Source organism: Hirundo rustica, chromosome 9, assembly GCF_015227805.2.
Source record: "Hirundo rustica isolate bHirRus1 chromosome 9, bHirRus1.pri.v3, whole genome shotgun sequence".
In the NCBI taxonomy this organism is placed as follows: Eukaryota; Metazoa; Chordata; class Aves; order Passeriformes; family Hirundinidae; genus Hirundo; species Hirundo rustica.
In genome coordinates, this window is record NC_053458.1 from 946454 (window position 1) to 963123 (window position 16670).

General features: G+C 52.5%; 1 protein-coding gene across 1 annotated transcript; it reads right to left on the minus strand.

The window, feature by feature from the left end:
- Positions 1 to 170: 170 nt before the first annotated feature.
- Positions 171 to 14825, minus strand: LRRC40 (leucine rich repeat containing 40). Its single transcript, XM_040073398.1, has 15 exons — positions 14672 to 14825; positions 13985 to 14166; positions 13678 to 13751; positions 12855 to 12984; positions 12374 to 12497; positions 11972 to 12114; positions 11275 to 11447; positions 10385 to 10475; positions 7165 to 7210; positions 6356 to 6464; positions 5751 to 5858; positions 4198 to 4308; positions 3369 to 3446; positions 3001 to 3186; positions 171 to 2379 (listed from the first exon to the last, which is right to left on the minus strand). Exons 1-15 carry the CDS (start codon positions 14823 to 14825, stop codon positions 2274 to 2276), a joined length of 1815 nt encoding a protein of 604 aa, XP_039929332.1. The 3' UTR covers positions 171 to 2273.
- Positions 14826 to 16670: the final 1845 nt, after the last annotated feature.

A 16670-nucleotide genomic window follows, 5' to 3' on the forward strand; every position in this document is an offset into this window, starting at 1 on the left:
GGCTCAGGGTGGACAGCAGCAGGGATTTCCCATGGAAAGGGAGCTCAGGGACTGGAAGGGTTGGAGCCCCCACCCACAGGGCACCACTCGCACCTGCAGGACACTTGGAAGCGTGAAGTGTGCTTGAACAGAAGTTCTCGATGTTCCCATTTACAAAGCTCAGTTACAGCTTGGAGGACCCAAAGCAGACATCCAAGAACATTTATTGTCTCGGCGCAGCACCAGCCCCGCTCTCACTCAGGGGAGCCCTGCACACACCTGGGGCACCTCTCACCACCTCACAGCTCAAGCACTCGACCACACTCACACCGGGGGCAGCGTGGGGACAGCAGTGACACGAGATAAAAAAGGGATACAAACCCCACAGTGTTCCCTTCTGCCCTGGGCCCGGCGCTTCTAACCCCAGCTCAGCTGCGGGAAGCGCCGTGGCTGTGCTGAAGGCAGCTTTCCTCGCTGCCCTTTATTACAAACAGTGTAAACAGAGCGTGGGAGGCAGAAATCCCTGCTGGAACATGCAGAGGGCAGGGAACGTGTCACAGCCGGGTTCCTGACACTGCAGCAAAGGCCGGGCAGACTCCCAGCAGGGAGAAGAAGGGGTGCTGGTGGAACAGGCGGTACCTGGCTGCTCCTGAGGCGCTGGAATGTGGCTCTGCAGGTTTTCCAGCAGTGCAGCCTTGCCCTTGGCCAGGCCAGGCTCAGCAGGGAATGCCCAGAGCTCAGGAGGGAATCCCCAGTTCTGCAGGGAATGCCTAGGCACAGGTGGGGATGCGGCTCCGCAGGTATTCCAGCACGGCAGCCGTGCCCCTGGCCAGGCCAGGCTCAGCAGGGAATGCTCAGGGATGAGATGGGAATGCCCAGGTTCAGGAGAGAATGCTCAGGGCTCAGGGCTGAGGTGGGAATGCCCAGAACCCAGCAGGGAATGCCCAGCTCAGGTGGGAATGCGGCTCCACAGGTATTCCAGCACATCAGCCGTGCCCTTGGCCAGGCAGGCTCAGGAGGAAATGTTCAGGTCTCAGGTGGGAATGCTCAGGGCTCAGGGCTGAGGTGGGAATGCCCAGGCTCAGCAGGGAATGCCCAGCTCAGGTGGGGATGCGGCTCCGCAGGTATTCCAGCACGGCAGCCGTGCCCTTGGCCAGGCCAGGCTCAGGAGGGAATGCTCAAGGATGAGGTGGGAATGCCCAGGCTCAGCAGGGAATGCTCAAGGATGAGGTGGGAATGCTCAAGGCTCAGCAGGGAATGCCCAGAGCTCAGGAGGGAATGCTCAGGGATGAGGTGGGAATGCCCAGGCTCAGCAGGGAATGCTCAAGGATGAGGTGGGAATGCCCAGGCTCAGGTGGGAATGCCCAGAGCTCAGGACGGAATGCCAAGGGCTCAGCAGGGAATGCCCAGGCCCAGGAGGCAATCCCCAGTTCCACAGGGAATGCCCAGCTCAGGTGGGGATGCGGCTCCGCAGGTATTCCAGCACGGCAGCCGTGCCCTTGGCCAGGCCAGGCTCAGCAGGGAATGCTCAAGGATAAGGTGGGAATGCCCAGGCTCAGGAGGGAATGCTCAGGGCTCAGGAGGGAATGCCCAGGGCTCAGCAGGGAATGCTCAAGGATGTGGTGGGAATGCCCAGGTTCAGCAGGGAATGCTCAAGGATGAGATGGGAATGCCCATGCTCAGCAGGGAACGCCCAGAGCTCAGGAGGGAATGCCCAGGGCTCAGCAGGGAATGCCCAGAGCTCAGGAGGGAATGCCCAGGGCTCAGCAGGGAATGCCCAGGCCCAGGAGGGAATCCCCAGTTCCGCAGGGAATGCCCAGCTCAGGTGGGGATGCGGCTCCGCAGGTATTCCAGCACGGCAGCCGTGCCCTTGGCCAGGCCAGGCTCAGCAGGGAATGCTCAAGGATGAGGTGGGAATGCCCAGGCTCAGCAGGGAATGCTCAAGGATGAGGTGGGAATGCCCAGGCTCAGCAGGGAATGCTCAGGGATGAGGTGGGAATGCCCAGGCTCAGGTGGGAATGCCCAGAGCTCAGGAGGGAATGCCAAGGGCTCAGCAGGGAATGCCCAGAGCTCAAGAGGGAATGCCAAGGGCTCAGCAGGGAATGCCCAGGCCCAGGAGGGAATCCCCAGTTCCGCAGGGAATGCCCAGCTCAGGTGGGGATGCGGCTCCGCAGGTATTCCAGCACGGCAGCTGTGCCCCTGGCCAGGCCAGGCTCAGCAGGGAATGCTCAGGGATGAGATGGGAATGCCCAGGCTCAGCAGGGAATGCCCAGGCTCAGCAGGGAATGCCCAGCTCAGGTGGGGATGCGGCTCCGCAGGTATTCCAGCACGGCAGCCGTGCCCTTGGCCAGCACGGCGGCGCGGGGCGTGCGGAACGGGTTCCCTTCCAGCAGCAGGCTCCTGCAAACAGGGATGAGTTACTGGGGTAAAACCTCCCTGGACCCACACACTCATCCACTGCACACAGGTTTCTGAGGCCTTGGAAATTCCTGGGTAATTCTTCTGCACTCCTGCTGAAGGAGTTTGGGTTTCTGCTCCCCTCGTTCTCGGCAGCTGAGCTTTGAGACAGCTGAATTTTAATTTATGCTGATAAATCAGCGGGGGTGTTGCACACTTTCCTTCAGCCTCTGCCAGGAGGAGTGAGAAGAGAACTTCTGGAATACAGAAACAGAATTCCAGAGCGGCTCAGGCTGGAAGGGAGCAACGGAGATGGTGCCCCAGCAGCGTGACTGACCAGGAGCACAGGAAATGTCACCCCCCAAGGCTCCACCACGAGCTTCTCACAACCCACAGACCCTCAGCAGCAGTTCTGAATGATGAGACAACTGCCACAGCTCAATACTGAGGAATCAGGGAAGAGACTGTGGAAGAAATCGCCCTCTTCTACAGATGGTCAGGGAGACCCTTTTCGGGCAAACCCAACCCCCTGCCCATAACGGGCGCTTTTTCCTCTGGCAAACATTCCCTGAAGAACTCCGACAGGAACTGTGGTTAGGAGCAGGCCCCCCTGACCCCACACACCTGAGGTTCTCACAGTTGCCCAGCTCTGGGGGCACCTGCAGGAGGTCGTTGTTCTGCAGGTCCAGCGTTCCCAGCTTCTCCATCCCCTTCAGCTGCACGGGGTCGATGGAGCCCACCTGGTTGTTGCTGAGCAGGATGGTCTCCAGGGCTGGGAGGTGATACAGGACACTGGGAAACACCTTAAATCTTCAGGAAGAGAAAGGAGGGGTAGTCAGAAACGGGGCATTCGAAAGAGGAGCACTTCATGGGAGCTCCCAGCTCGCTGGAGCGGCTCCTCGTTCTCACATCACAGGAAAATTGTGTCAAATTCAGCCCAGCTCTTTTTATTATTGTATTAAAAAAAAAAAAAAATCTAAAGAGTTTCTCACCTGTTAAAAGCAAGATTTATTGTGTGCAGCCTTTTCAGTGCCTCCATTTCCTCAGGCAAGGCTGTCAGAACATTGTTTCTGTTATCAGAGAAAGACAAACAACAAGCACTGAGCTTAGCCAGGGGTTTGGCTGAGAATTCCCAGATCAGCCACACAGTCTGGGGCCAGGTCACTGCCTCAAAACAGGGGCAGGAGCACGCCAGGGATTCCCATTTCTGCCAGGAGGGCACTCACAGCCTGTCCTCTAAAGATTCCCAAGTATTCCACCCACTGCACAAACCTCCCTGGAAATTCAGCTCCTTGTTTCCAGAGGAAAGCTCATCAAAGTGCCCAGGCCCTGGAGCCAAAGCGAATCAGGTCACTCTAAAGCTCCCCAAAATCAATGGACTGAGCTGATCCTGATCTAAACAGTGCCAGGAGCGTTTCTCAGGAATCAGGGGAGGCGAGGTGACAACAAGGAACCATCTCTTGCCTCTCCTTCTGGCAGCGCAACAAAATCTGCACCTTCCCCCTCCTAATTCCCAGGATTTTTGGTGTGGTTTTCCTCTGGGGGGGTGGTGGGAGTGTTTGGAAACAGCAACATCTCAGAACCCTCCTCTGACTGAGGCAGGATCTCTCCTCCAGCAAGGCTCAGAGCCGGTCCATTTCTCCCTGTGTCTTCTTTAAGCAAGGCCCAAATTCAGGCCACGTCCCATCCCGGCTCTGCCACGGAGGGATTTTGGGAGTGGGAGATGATTCCAGTGCTGCCATCCCACCGGAGCAGATGGCTGCTTTAGGGAGGCAGGGAGAGAACTTCCCAGGCGAGGAAATGCAGCACAGCACCACCAACCTGAGATCCAAATGTGTCAATTTCTGCAGCAGGCACAGCTCCGAGGAAACGGAGGAGATTTTGTTGAAGCCCAGGCTGACATCACAAACGGAATCTTTCAGCTCCACGAGCCTGGAGCACAAAAGGAAAACGTTCTCATTGTGGAAGCTCTAAGTTATTACAAAACCTGGTTTATCCTACAAATCAAGGACATGCTGTGTTACCCTGGTTTTTCTGAGTTTTTTAAAGCCTTTTGAATTTTCATAAAAATGGAGTCAGATCTTTTTTGGTTACTGTACAATATTAAAAGCAGTTGTACCTTTTTCCCACAGATGCAACATAAACAAATCCTTTGTTTTTCATTCTCTGTCCTTTGTTTGCACATTTCTAACCTGAAAACAATTGTAACTGACGGCTGGTCTGGCCAGTTGGCTTGAGAGGTGAAAACTGTAAAAGCCAATCTTCTGCTAGACCCACAAATGTATAAAAAGTAAGAAATAAACAAGGAGGCTCTCTCTCCGCCTGGATTCAGTCTTGAGCCCGATCGGAGAAGGACCTCTGCCCTGCGAAACCTCTCTCTCCGTGTGACTGCTTTGTGTGTCTCAGTAACAATGCTGTGTTCCTTCTGAAGGGGTTTTGGGGAGATGATGGAATGTCACCTGTGAGAGCTGCTGCTCCTCCAGCCTCAAGCCCGGGTTAAGGCAAAGCTCAAATCATTTATCTACACTTATCAGACTGCATTTTCTCTCACAAACATTGCTACCAAAGCCTCCTCAGTAAATACAGCCAGGAGCTGTTTCAGAGACCATGGCACAGGTGACATCACTGCCACCTCCTGCCCTGGAGATGTTTTAACACAGACTTCACCCGCCTTCTTCTGCAGCCAAAAAAACTGACCAAAAAATCCCAACTTTTCCCCATCTTTTGTTTCTGCTCCCCTGTTGTGCTGTTAGAAATTCTGGGAGTATCTGCTGCTGCTTGTGGAAGGTTATTGATTGTACTAACGTGCTTTGGTGTAAAGGTTTTAACAGCTCAAAAAGTTCCCCGTTTCTCTGAAACAGAATCTCTGGCTCAGCCCTAAACAAAAGGCAATCAAATGAGAAAACACTCCTGCTTCCTGTCTGGACTGGCATGGAATTCTCAGGCAGCTGCACACTCCCCCACACCTATCCCAGGGAATTCAGCAGCTCCCAAAGCATGGGATGCACCAGCACCAGCAGCAGCTCCCAAAGTGGAGTCTCCAGAAGCCTTTTTGTCCCTCTGGGATTGCACCGCTCCAAGCCGTCTGTGCCGGAGGTTCAGCGCTCAGCACACCTGGGAATAAAACTGAGCTGTCCTCAAAAACCAGTGTGGATGGTTTTCTGGGGCTCCCAGAGACACAGAGGGATGGTCTGTCCCCGGCAGTGCCAAGGAAAGCTTCTCCCTGGCTGCGGCTGGCCCCAGCGACTGCACAGCCCCAGGCGGAGCCCTCGCACCGGGATCTGCGCGCACCAACAGCTCAGGGAGAGGAGAGGACGCTGCAAACAAGGGCAGGAGAGCGAATCCCAGCTGGGAACGGCCTTTCCCAGCAGTACCTTGGGGGGATCTCCCTGAGCTGGTTCTTGCTGAAGTTGACGGTGGCCACGGGATTGGCGCCCACGGCATCGAACACGGCCCCGGGGATCTCGGCAGCCTGCTTGTCGCTGGGACAGGAAGGACACCAATTAACCACTGCCTGCTAATGAACCTTCTTCCAGAGAAGAGCAGGGCACAGCTAACAGCTGCAGCAAGCTCCCAGCACTGCCCCGTGCATCCACAGTGTCACCACACAGGGGATTTTTGCCTTTCCCAACCATTCCAGGTCCATTTAAGGAACAGGAGACACTCCCCTACTACAAGAGGACTCTGTGAAAATCACAAAGAGTTTCAAAGGTACTAAAAGCACCTGCTGGGATGCAGCACTTCACTGAGTTACTGCAGAGTATCTGATAATACCAAAAAAAAAGAAAAAAAATTATTCAAACCCCCCAGTCTAAACCTGCCCGTCCCCAAGCACAGGAATTAAAGGGGAAAATGCCCAGGCGCAGCAGGGTTTGTGGACAGCTCGGTGTGTAAGGAAGGTGGGGAAAAAAAACCCCACAAGCATATAAAACAGGACAGTGTTCTCACACGTTCAGGAATGGGCAATATTCCCAAATACCTGTACTCCAATAACTTCAGCGTGGTTATGGCGTGGAGGTTGACCTTGGACTGGCTGGGAAGAGTCATGGCTGTCGCAGGAGGCTCTTCACTGGGGCCAGGTCCATCATCTGGGGACACCGGAGGGGAGCAGGGACACAGCTGAGCTGCCACCACCCCCCTCTCATCCTGCCCTGCTCTGGCTCAACTCAGGATCATCAGATTCGGGTTATTTCAATCATTTCCTAATAAAGGTTTCTTTGCCATCTTGGGTCTGGGGGTTCTTTTGGGGTGAAGGAGGGAGAAGGGTTGACCTGACTTTGTGAAGCAAGGGAGGGAGCACTGGAGGTGTGCTGGTGGCAGCTGCTCCGTGGGGTAGGGAGCTGGCAACTACAAAAACCTGGGAATTCTGACTGGAAATGATGACCTAGAGCAGCTTTATCCACACCAGCACATCTGACCACAATTTCAGTTGAAGCATTAATGTCTACAAACCCTCCTCTATGATGTTCCTTCTGATTACTCCCCACCATCCATGTGAAAAAGCTCCTGCATGCCTGAAATGGGAATTCCCATCCAGCTGAGCAGGGAGAGCTTGGTTTTGTAAAGGATAAACCTTTTGGAATAATTTGGAATGCTTATTGTTCAGTATTAGCTAACAGGACAAGAAAAAGAAACAGAAATATCACAGCAAACTGTTGAGTAAAGGAAATTATTTCTGCAGGACAACTGGGGGGACCTGGGTTAAAACATCCATCCTCCCTAAATTCTAATTCACTTTAGTTTCTTAGAATACTCTCCTTAAAATGAAGTGGAAGAAAAGCAACATACCTTGGATTTTGCTTCTCAGATACTTCAGCAGTTCCTGGGTGCCTTTCTTTGAAAAAGAAACAAGCCCCAGGTCACTCAGCAGCATCTGTGCAGCTGGGGGGACAATGCAGAGGGACAATGCCAGCACCCAGGGGGAGCCCACAGCACTCCTGAGCAAAAATCCCACTGAAAATCCCACAGCAGCTTGGGCACTCGCTTGGCTGTAACTTTATTTAGTCCGGCTGAAAATTTCTGACCCTGAATCACAGCCTCGGGCTCTGCTTTTGTAGCTCCTCATGTGAAGATTGTTGCCACTTCCAAGAACAAGTAAAAAAAGTTCCAATGAGCTTGATTTTCCTTCTAAAAAGCTCCAGCACAATTTGCTGCGGAGAAACACATTTACAGTTTGCCAGTGAAGCTGACTGCTCATTGTTCTGCTGCTATTTTTATGGCCCAAATCATAAACTCTGGGAAAATCGTGGCAGTTTGCATCATTTGTAGGGATTTTTAACAGCTCCAAAGATTTCCCTCAGCCCTCTCACAGCAACCTCCCCTGGTCAGACACAGTTGCCACCTGCATAAAGCTGCGAGCAGTGAAGCCACATCTCCTCTGCACTGTTTGTATTATGGGAAAGGCAGGTTTGGGGTGTGATTCTGTATGTTTGGGGTGTGATTTTACAGGTTTGGGGTGTGATTTTACACGTTTGGGGTATGGTTTTACAGGTTTGGGGTGTGATTCTGTATGTTTGGGCTGTGATTTTACAGGTTTGGGGGGTGATTCTACAGGTCTGGGGTACAATTCTATAGGTTTAGGGTGCGATTTTACAGGTTTGGGGTGCGATTTTACAGGTTTGGGGTGTGATTTTACAGGTTTGGGGTGTGATCCTACAGGTTTGGGGTACAGTTTTACAGGTTCGGGGTGTGATTTTACAGGTTTGGGATGTGATTCTACAGGTTTAGGTGCGATTTTACAGGTTTGGAGTACGGTTCTATAGGTTTGGGGTGCGATTTTACAGGTTTGGGGTGTGATTTTACAGGTTAGGGGTGTGATTCTACAGGTTTAGGTGCGATTTTACAGGTTTGGAGTACGGTTCTATAGGTTTGGGGTGTGATTTTACAGGTTTGGGGTACGATTTTACAGGTTTGGGGTGTGATTTTACAGGTTTGGGGTGCGATTTTACAGGTTTGGGGTGCGATTTTACAGGTTTGGGGTGTGATTTTACAGGTTTGGGGTACGATTTTACAGGTTTGGGGTGCAATTTTACAGGTTCGGGGTGCGATTTTACAGGTTTGGGGTGCGATTTTACAGGTTTGGGGTGCGATTTTACAGGTTTGGGGTGTGATTTTCGGGGTGCAATTTTACAGGTTTGGGGTGCAATTTTACAGGTTTGGGTGTGATTTTACAGGTTTGGAGTACGGTTCTATAGGTCTGGGGTGTGATTTTACAGGTTTGGGGTGTGATTTTACAGGTTTGGGGTGCAATTTTACAGGTTTGGGTGTGATTTTACAGGTTTGGAGTACGGTTCTATAGGTTTGGAGTGTGATTTTACAGGTTTGGAGTACGGTTCTATAGGTCTGGGGTGTGATTTTACAGGTTTGAGGTGCAATTTTACAGGTTTCAGGACCAGGGATTGACCTAAAGTGCAGGATGTGAATGAACATTTCTCATTCCAGCTGACACAGCCTAAGAGACTGGGTGAACACAGGGGGATAAAGGGGATGTGGATGCTGGGAAGGAAGGAATTGTCACAAGGAGACAGGCAGGGAGAGTGGGGCTGTGCTGAGCACGGCAAGGGAAGCCAACAGAGAACAAGGGAAGTTGTGAGAGAAAGGTGAAGGTGAAACTGAAATCTCAGTAACAGACATGTGGGGAGGAGAGCAGAGACAAGGCAAAGCTCCAGAGCCACGTAATGGCACGGGAGTTAACAAAAACAGACCAGGATTTACCAGAAATCAACTGGAAAATCATCAAGAACCAGGAATGGGGTTGGGACTGGAGTGAGAGGCCTGAGGAAGGGAAGGTGAGCTGGGCAGGGCTGGAGAAGAGAAGAAAGAAATCTGCCGCTCCTCCACACTCACCCCAGCCCTTCATCTCAGTATCCACCTGCTCCAAGCAGTGCCTGGGGAGCCCTAAAGCTCCTCCATCAATTGCTCCTCTAAATCAAGTGGAAAAAAATCCAGCCAGGCAGAGAAAATTGCAGCCACATGAATTTACAGTGCTGGTGATGGATCCAGGCAGCACAAATAGAGCACGGCCGGACGGACTCCTCGTGCCTGGCCTTTGCTCCAGGCGGGAAATACAGCCCAGGAGCGACAACTGCAGCTGAGGCAGCAAATCCTCAGTGATCCAGGGAACGGCAGAACTCCACAGCCTGACTCAGACTCCCTTCCAGGAGCACTTTGGACAAGTGCTCATTAACTCAGTGCACACTGCGCTCCCTCAGCCAGGCACACGACGGTTTCCCTCTGCTGACAGATGTTAACAGATTTCACTGCAACGCACACTTGTCAGCTCTGCTTATTTTTGGAGCATCCCAGTGCTTTGGGAACATTGATTTTACAACCCTGGCAAAGGCACAGAAGGAGGAATGCACAGCACCACTGAGGAGAGGGGCCTGCCAGGGAAAAAATAACAGGGAATTCTGCAGCAGGAGTGGTGCCCACACTCCAGCCTCCCTGCTGCCCTAAGGACTGTTTTTGTGGGGAACAACTCACACCCTCCCCCTGCTGCCTCCCTACAGGAGAGCAGAGAACTTAATCATAGATACTTAATTAAAACAAGAGCTTAAATCCCACCCAGGGCCACCCCTGCCATGGCAGGGACACCTCCCACTGTCCCAGGCTGCTCCAACCCCAGTGTCCAACCTGGCCTGGGGCACTGCCAAGGATCCAGGGGCAGCCACAGCTGCTCTGGGCACCCTGTGCCAGGGCCTCACACCCTGCCAGGGAACAATCCCTGCCCAAAATCCCATCTATTCCTACCCCTTCTCCTGTCCCTCCATCCCTGGACCAAAGTCCCTCTCCAGCTCTCCTGCAGCTCCTTCAGGCCCTGCAAGGTCACACTGAGCTCACCCCAAAGCTTCTCCTCTCCAGGTGAACACTCCCAGCTCTGCCAGCCTCTCCTCCCAGCAGAGCTGCTCCATCCCTCTGGCCATCCTGGGGCCTCCTCTGGAGCCTCTCCAGCAGCTCCAGGTCCCTCCTGTGCCGATGTTCACACACACAACCAAAGCCCAGGGCTTACTTGCAGCAGGTCTCTCCGAATGGTCCTCAAAGGATTTCCCTCCAGCGCCAGGAATTTCAGCTGAGGGAGGTTCCCCAGGGTGTAAGGCAACCTGCAGAGGGAAACAACTGATTCCAGAGCAGCTCCAAAACAACTGCTAAAAAATGTGCAATGCCTGGTCAGAGGGGATGCTGAAGCTCAGGTTCAAAGGAGAAGATGCAGGATGCCAGATTAATTTAAGTTGGAAAAGCTCTCCCAGACCATCAAGTCCAAGCTGTGCCTGATCACCACCTTGTCCCCAGCCCAGCGTCCTCAGTGCCACCTCCAGTCATGCCCGGGGCACCTCCAGGGATGGGCACTGCAAACCTCCCTGGGCAGTTCCAACCCCTGAGCTCCCTTTCCATGGGGAAATCCCTGCTGCTGTCCACCCTGAGCCTCCCCTGGCCCAGCCTGAGGCCGTTCCCTCTGCTCCTGTCCCTGTTCCCTGGGAGCAGATCCCAAATCCCCCCGGCTGTCCCCTCCTGTCAGGAGTTGTGCAGAGCCACAAGGTTCCACTGAGCCTCCTTTTCTCCAGGCTCAGCGCCTTCCCAGCTCCCTCAGCCTCTCCTGGGGCTCCAGCCCCTTCCCAGCTCCCTCAGCCTCTCCTGGGGCTCCATTCCCTTCCCAGCTCCCTCAGCCTCTCCTGGGGCTCCAGCCCCTTCCCACCTCCCTCAGCTGCTCCTCACAGCACTTCCAAGTCACACCCAAGTCACAGGCAGGACACAGAACATTTTACAAGTCCCGGTTTGATCCCAGCAATCCCAGGACACGCAGAGGGCTCCTTCATTTCATGTCTGAGTCATTCCCTAAGCGCCCTTCCCACAGGAAGGAAGGAAGGAGCTGCCACCACCCAGCCCAGGTGCCTCTATTACCTACTGATGTCATTGTTGGCCAGGTCCAGTCTCTCCAGCTTCTGCAGCACCGTGATCTCCTCGGGCACTGCCTTGATCTTGTTGTCCCTGAGCTCCAGCACACACAGGGAGCTCAGCTGTTTCAGATTCTCTGCGTTCAGGATTTCAATCTGATTCTCCCCAGCGTGTAACTCCTACAGGAACGAAGAGCAGCACAACTGTGGTAAAATTACTTTATAACTTATCTCCTAAATCACGACATCAGCGGTCATCAGGATGATGGCGTGGAGAATATGGACATCTCGATTCCCTTTCATCCGCCTCCGAAATACCTGGATATAACCTGATTATGGTAAAAGGAAAAACTGTATTTACTTCACAGTTACAAAATAAAAATGATGATGAACAAAGTGAATTTATCCAGAAAAAGTTCCCAGAGAGGAAAAATAACTCTTGCAGGCTGTATTAGATCCAGCTTTCGGCCATTCCTCTCCCAAACACTTTTTACTTTCCAAATCTGCAAAGTCCTGCAAGCTCATCTTTCAGAAGGTTGAATAATGAGGGCGGTAAGAGAAGTCGCTCGTGGGGATGCATTAAACCAGGCTCTAAACACAGAGCTGTCGTCTGGTTTTGATCACAGCACCTCACAAAGCTTGTGTTTAAAGCAACTGTCACTATTCCCAATGCATTTCCAGCAGAGCAGACATTCCAAGCTCACCTTCAGTAACTTGCAGGAGGGAAGCTCCGGCAAGGAACGCAGTTTGTTTTTCCTCAGGTAAAGCTGCTCCAGGGATGCCATGGCTGCCAATTTAGGAGGTACCGTTTCCAGGTAATTTTTGGTACAATCCAGCTGCCTCAAGCCTGCGGAAATCAATGCCCAGTGACAAACAGAAAGAGGAAAATATATAAGTACCTTTCTACAGCAGCATGATTACCCCGGGGTTTAATTTAAAATAAACACAACAACATTGGGCCAAACAGATTCTAGAAGCAATAACTCTGATTCTCTTGAGGAAACAGTAACTCTTTAAGGTTCTATTTTAAAACCCTGCACTGTACTGCCGAACATAAGCACAGCACAGGCTGTTTGGCATTTAACAACCCAAGGAAAGTGATTTACTTTTCATGGCACTGAGATCTGCGGGCAGCTCCTTGAGCTGGTTACAGGCCAGATTGAGCCGCACCACGTTCACCAGCAGAGCAAAACTGGTGGGGATGGCTGTGAGCTGATTGTTGGACACATCCTGCAGGTTGAAACAGAGAGAGAAGTGAGAGGTGTCTGAAACATCCCAGGAGTGCTGCTAGTGCAAAGTTAATTAGTGGCAGAACAGTAAAATTAGATGGCTGATAACTGGCACAAGTGTGAGAGAAGAAACAGCTGTCCCAGGACTGACAGATCACCGGGGATTTCAGCTTTCCCTAAATATGTCAAACCCAGAACAAGCTAAAAACAAACCCCACCTTGCAATAACTGACATGAGAACAGCCACTGCAATACTCGCCAAGTTCTGCCCCTGAACCCGAGGGATTTTTGACCAGCAGTGGGGGAACACGGATAAATCCTTTCCACACAAAGAAATGGGTTCGAAGTTGTGCTTTACCAGCTCCTCCAAGCTGAGGAGCTGCCCCAGCCCCTCGGGCAGCTGGCTCAGCTCGTTGTGCTGCACCAGGAGGCTCCTCAGGCGGGGCAGCTGCAGCAGCTCCTCGGGAAGGCTCCTCAGCTTGTTGTGGCTGCGGTGGGAACACGGAACACAAAGGGAAAAGACAAAAAATCAGGAGTTTTTAGGAACGTAACTGCACACAGAACATTTGTGTCCCACAGCCTGCTGGTCAGGACATTGCCACCACTAAGGAAAACCTGGCTCCTGGGAACAATTAATTATCTGGTTTTATTTGTTCAAGAAGATTTTCAATCCCAGCCTGAATTTACAACATTCGAGATGGATCCCAGGTTTTTTTGTTTATGTACTTCGCACACGCAGTGGTAGCATAACCTCTCCTTGCGCACAAATTTACAAAATTACCCCAGTCAACAGAAGATTCTGAACCTTCGAGCACAAACAAGTGCTACACAGTTATTTACAATGTGCATTATTCATGACTGGAAATGTTTTATCCTCAGAACTGCCAGACTGAAGCAAATAAATGCAAATAAATACTTTGTGTACGATTATTCAGAGTATCACTGTTTGCACCCTCCAAGCAATTGTGACTTTGAATACCAGTGGAAACAATTTCGACAAACCCAAGGCCACCAGTTTTGACCCAAAACGGATAATATAACATATACGATATAAAATAATACTCGACAGTGAGTAATCTGGAATTAGTTTTTTGAAAGAACGGCTGCTATCCTGCAATCTCTCACTCACACCTGAAAGTCACTGCAGCATTTCTCGTGTTTGTTCTGCAACACGGCCTTACCTGACATCGAGTTTCTGGAGATTTTCAAGTTGCCCTAAAGCAGAAGGAAGTGATGTCAGTTGATTATCATGCACCTGGAAAAGAGAGGTTTTAGAACACAGTTACTAATTCGTATTTTGGAGGGGATTCTTTCAGGCCTCCCCACCATCCCATCTGTCCCTGCCCTCTGGCAGTGAGAAGCCATCCCCCCTTATCCTGGCACTCCTGGCCCCTGCGAAATGAGCACACCAGGGAAATGGAAACCAAAGATCCAGGACAACACTTCCACATGCCCTGCACGGAAGCACCAAGGGATCCTTGTACTCACATCCAGCATGGTGAGGGCAGGCAGCAGCTGCACATCCTCCGAGAGGCTCTGCAGCTTGTTGGAGGCCAGGATCAGCTTGGTCAGGTCCGTCTGCTCCCACCAGCGATCGGCAGCTCCAAAGGACAGGTTCTGCTGGGCTTCCTCCGGAGTGTCCAGGTTGATCCTCCACACGTGCTCGGGCACTGCAGCACAAACACAGCACCACCGCCTGAAACCCCGCAGGTGTTTCCTCCAAGATTTCACTGTCAGCGTGCTTTTTGTGTATAAAATCATCGAGTGGGTTGGGCTGGAAGGGACCCTAATGATGATCTAGTTCCAACCCTTCCGCCTTGGGGGATGACATACATACAGATAGATACATATGGATATATACAGATAGATATGGACATATACAGATAGATAAATATATATATGCATATGTGTGTACATATATAAAAACATACATATATGCATATACACACACACGCACACACACATATAATACACACATCCCTACGGTCACTCTACAGCCCATTGTGCTCCAGAGACACTTCTGCCGAGGCAGCAGCAACAACAAGAAGCCGACAGAAACACTCCAGAAGCAGACAACGGCGAGTCGATGGCGAGCAGACGGCGCTCCCCGGGAGCCGCTCCCGCCCCGCCGGGACTCGCTGCCCGCAGCCCCTCGTGCGGGCTGGGCTCACGCACCGTGGGTGAGGCCGCGTCCCGCCAGGTTGAGCTGCCCGCTGCGCCGCGCCAGCCGCAGCAGCCCCTGCGGCACCGGCGGCTCCGGCTCGGCCGCCCGCCCGAAGCCCGGCCCCGCGCTGGAGCCGCCCGCCCGCGCCCGCCGAGCCGCCGCCATCGCACACGCGGCCGGGGCCGAGCCGGAGCCGCCCGCAGCCGGAGCCGGGGCCGCTGCCGCCCGCAGCCGGAGCCGCCCGCAGCCGGAGCCGGGGCCGCTGCCGCCCTCAGCCGGGGCCGCTGCCGCCCTCAGCCGGAGCCGCCCGCAGCCGGAGCCGGGGCCGCTGCCGCCCGCAGCCGGAGCCGCCCGCCCGCCCGGCAGGCGGGGCCCCGCGGGCGGACCCGGCCCAGCCCCGCCGTGCCGCCATTTCCCGCCCCGCCGTGCCGAAATGGAGCCCCGGGACGGCGCTGCTCGGGGTGTTCGTTGTACGCGGACACGCGAGGAACAGCAAGTGAAACGGCGCTTTGACATCAGTTTGTTGGGGTTTTTTTTTGCTTTTCCCCCCTTGGCCCAGTGCTGCAGCCTCGTGGGGGGCTGGGGGTGGCTGGGCTCGATGATGTTCGGGGTCTGTTCCAAACTCAGCGGAATCTCAGGATGGTTCGGGTTGGGAGGGACTTTAAAGCCCGTTTCATTCCTCCCCTGCTGTGGGCAGGGACGCCTTCCATGTCCCGGGCTGCTCCAAATCCTGTCCGGCCTGGCATCGGAAACTTCCAGGGATCCAGGGGCAGCCGCAGTTTCTCTGGGCACCCTGTGCCAGGGCCTCACCACCCTCCCAGGGAACAATTCCTTCCCGATACCCCATCTAAACCAGCACATGGAATCAGCCCCGTGTCTGCAGATCCCACCAGCAGCTCCCAGTGAGAGGAAAGTGATGGAAAATGTAATAAATGGTCTAGCCCAATTTCGTAAATCAAAATATAGAATTTTATTTCGAGACTTAAATTCAGTCTCTAATAGCCACAATTAAAAGGAACAGCGTCGAGCCCCGAGTTTCGGCACTGGGTGAACGCAGAAACAAGACTCTGATGGCTCCGAATCTACCCTGTTCACAAAGTGTGTCCCGAGCTTCTGGCTTTTATACAGGCTTTCGCTGAGAGTGGAGAGCTACCGTGTTACTCGTGTCCCTTTTTTCTTCATCAGGTATTCATGTCCATGTCTCCGGTCAGTTGAATAGGTTCCTGAGGTAGAACAATGTCTTGAAGGCTTCCTCCGGAGTGGTGTTTAGAGATGTAAAACTCGGCTGGAGCAGATAAGGTACCTATCTGGTGTTGATCGCTGCGTCTTTAGCAGATTCATCTCCGGGGGAGACTCGTTTTATCTCATCATCTATTCACTGAGTGAACGAGTGTTCTGATGGCTTCCCGGCAGAGACCCTCCCTGATCTCAACACTCGTGTACCCCTCTCACATTCCGCTTTCAAAACCCAAGTACATTTTATATTTTACAAAGTTTAATTCCGGCCGAACGCGAATTAACTTTATATTACATATCACAGAAAAGGAATGCGGCCCCATGTTGAATTGTAGCTCCCTTCACTCTGAAACGGTTTGAGTTTCTAACACTCCCCTCTTTGAAAAAAATGCCTCTACGAGTAGTTCCATTGAAGTGAAAAGTAATTAGTGAAGGTTTAAATACATTACTCAAGTATGTGATTCGGGAAGCTCACTTCAGGCACTTGCTCTTGACTAAGGATATTGGCCTCATTAGGTTTTTACCAGTGTTCTTTAATTCCCTCCCCCCCTTTTTCCTTCTCCTCTCTGAATACCCAGGAAATACTGGGTATTTCAACTGGTTATTAAAAAACAAACAAACAAACAGTGGTGCTTAAAAACAGGTTTTAAGGACTTCAGAGGGTGAGTGCTCTGTGCCCCAGGGCCGCTGGTAAAAACACTATGTCAATTCCCTCTCATTCAGTTTCAATGCTTGTTGGAAATTAACTAAGTTCCAAGCAAAACATTGCTGACA

Bases quoted from the DNA above. Each gene is read 5' to 3' on its own strand.
- LRRC40 (XM_040073398.1), bottom strand. From the start codon at position 14,825: ATGGCGGCGGCTCGGCGGGCGCGGGCGGGCGGCTCCAGCGCGGGGCCG. The intron at 14,167-14,671 runs GTGCGTGAGCCC...TTTGTGCTGCAG, and splicing joins GGGACGCGGCCTCACCCACG to TGCCCGAGCACGTGTGGAGG. The intron at 12,985-13,677 runs GTAAGGCCGTGT...TTCCCACCGCAG, and splicing joins CTCCAGAAACTCGATGTCAG to CCACAACAAGCTGAGGAGCC.